The following is a 1,663-nucleotide window of genomic DNA, read 5'->3' as shown; positions in this document are numbered from 1 at the left end:
GTTTACCTGAATTTTGTACCAAGTTCACGGATTGGAAAAGGGTTGAAGTCATGAGACCCACCAATTGCGTGGTTCATTCATTTCGAGTTATGACTTGGCCGGGATGGCAGGTGCAACCTCATTTGGTTGCTCCTTACACGCCAATAGACCGAGTAACACTCGACAGGTTAGCACGGGTTGATAACACACGATGAAGGGCTTGGCAAGTTATTATAGCGTGGCAGGACGCAAAAGAGCCTTGGTCCTATGAAGAGGATGAGGATGATGCTTAAACGAGGGAGATAAGGTAAGTTTTTAGTTTCAGTTAGTGGCTGCTTATGTCCCAAGCAATTTGATTCTTGTTAACCCCATAATGGGTGGAACTCATATAGAGTTACGTCTGTTTTTTTTTCTATATTAGTATAGCAGATATCCTGGTGTGGAGTTAATCTCACCACCAATCAAGTATTTGGGCTTACCTCTCACTGCCTCGAGACTAGGCATCAAGGATTTTCTACCTTTAGTGGAGTTGGTTACAACAAGGATCTCAAATTGGAAGAATGTTTTCTTGACCTTAGTAGAAAGGCTTCAACTGATACATTCGGTGTTATCATGTTTTCACAATTACTGGGCCAAAACATTCATACTGCCAAAAGGTGTTATCAACAAAATCTCTAAGATTACAAATAGGTTCCTATGGGCAGGCCCGACCATGCAGTTAAGGTTCACAAAGCCAGCCACAGTACTATAAGATATAGTAAGAGTGAAGGAGGCTTGAGTATTGTGGATACTAAAGGTTGGAATGTTGCTGCATACTGTGGTTTGATTTACAAGATTGCAAGCAAAGAAGAAACTCTATGGACCAAGTGGATTTGGGAATATCAGTTGCGAGGCAAGAATTTTTGGACAATGAAGGTACCTTCAGATTGCTCATGGGTATGGAGATCGATTCTTAAACATAGAAAAGAGGCTCTCAAATTTACCAAGTACATCATAGTAAATGGTGAGCAGACCAGCCTTCGACACCACCCTTGGTGCTCACACCAACTCTTGTATGAGAACGCAGAAGCTAAGTTAGCATTTCAGCTGCCTGATAGTGCAAAGGTGTCAAAACTCATTTCTGGCAAAAAATGGGACTCGAGAGTGTTGAACCTACCAGAAAGTGAGCTCAAGAAAGCTATTCTAAACACAGAGATTCAAGATATGATGCAACAAGACTTCACAGTATGGACAGAAATAGCTACAGGCAAATTCTCCACTAAATCAGCATATATGAGTCTCAAAAAGATTAGAGAGAAAGTCAAATGGTATAAACTTGTTTGGGGGAAACTAACAGTTCCCAAGCACTCTTTCATTGCATGGCAACTGTTCAGTGGTAGCCTTTCCACGCAAGATAGGCTCATGAAGAAGAGGATCCTACACCACTCTCAGTGTTGTGTTGTGTATGCAGGGTAGAGAGAATTCTCACCATCTTTTCTTCGACTGTCTGTACACAAAGGATATATGGTCTGAAGTAAAGAGACACTTAGGCTAAAACCCTACAGTTATGGAATCTAATCAAGAGTGGTATGATATCATGAGGATCACAAGAAACAACACTACTACATCTGAGATTATCAGAGCTATGGTGTGTGCTGTGGTGTATGGTATCTGGAATGAAAGGAACAGCAGAAGATTCAAAGGA

At 41.4% G+C, this 1,663-nt stretch overlaps 1 protein-coding gene across 1 annotated transcript; it reads left to right on the top strand.

The window, feature by feature from the left end:
- Nucleotides 1-675: 675 nt before the first annotated feature.
- LOC147524667 (uncharacterized) lies at nt 676-1,434 on the top strand. Its single transcript, XM_086575845.1, has one exon. It carries the CDS (start codon nt 676-678, stop codon nt 1,432-1,434), a length of 759 nt encoding a protein of 252 aa, XP_086431971.1.
- The last annotated feature ends 229 nt before the right edge of the window (nt 1,435-1,663 follow it).

The sequence above is a fragment of the Coptis chinensis genome, chromosome 1 (assembly GCF_015680905.1).
Source record: "Coptis chinensis isolate HL-2020 chromosome 1, ASM1568090v1, whole genome shotgun sequence".
In the NCBI taxonomy this organism is placed as follows: Eukaryota; Viridiplantae; Streptophyta; class Magnoliopsida; order Ranunculales; family Ranunculaceae; genus Coptis; species Coptis chinensis.
Note: the sequence above shows the minus strand (reverse complement) of the source record. Positions and strands in the feature narration are given on the sequence as shown.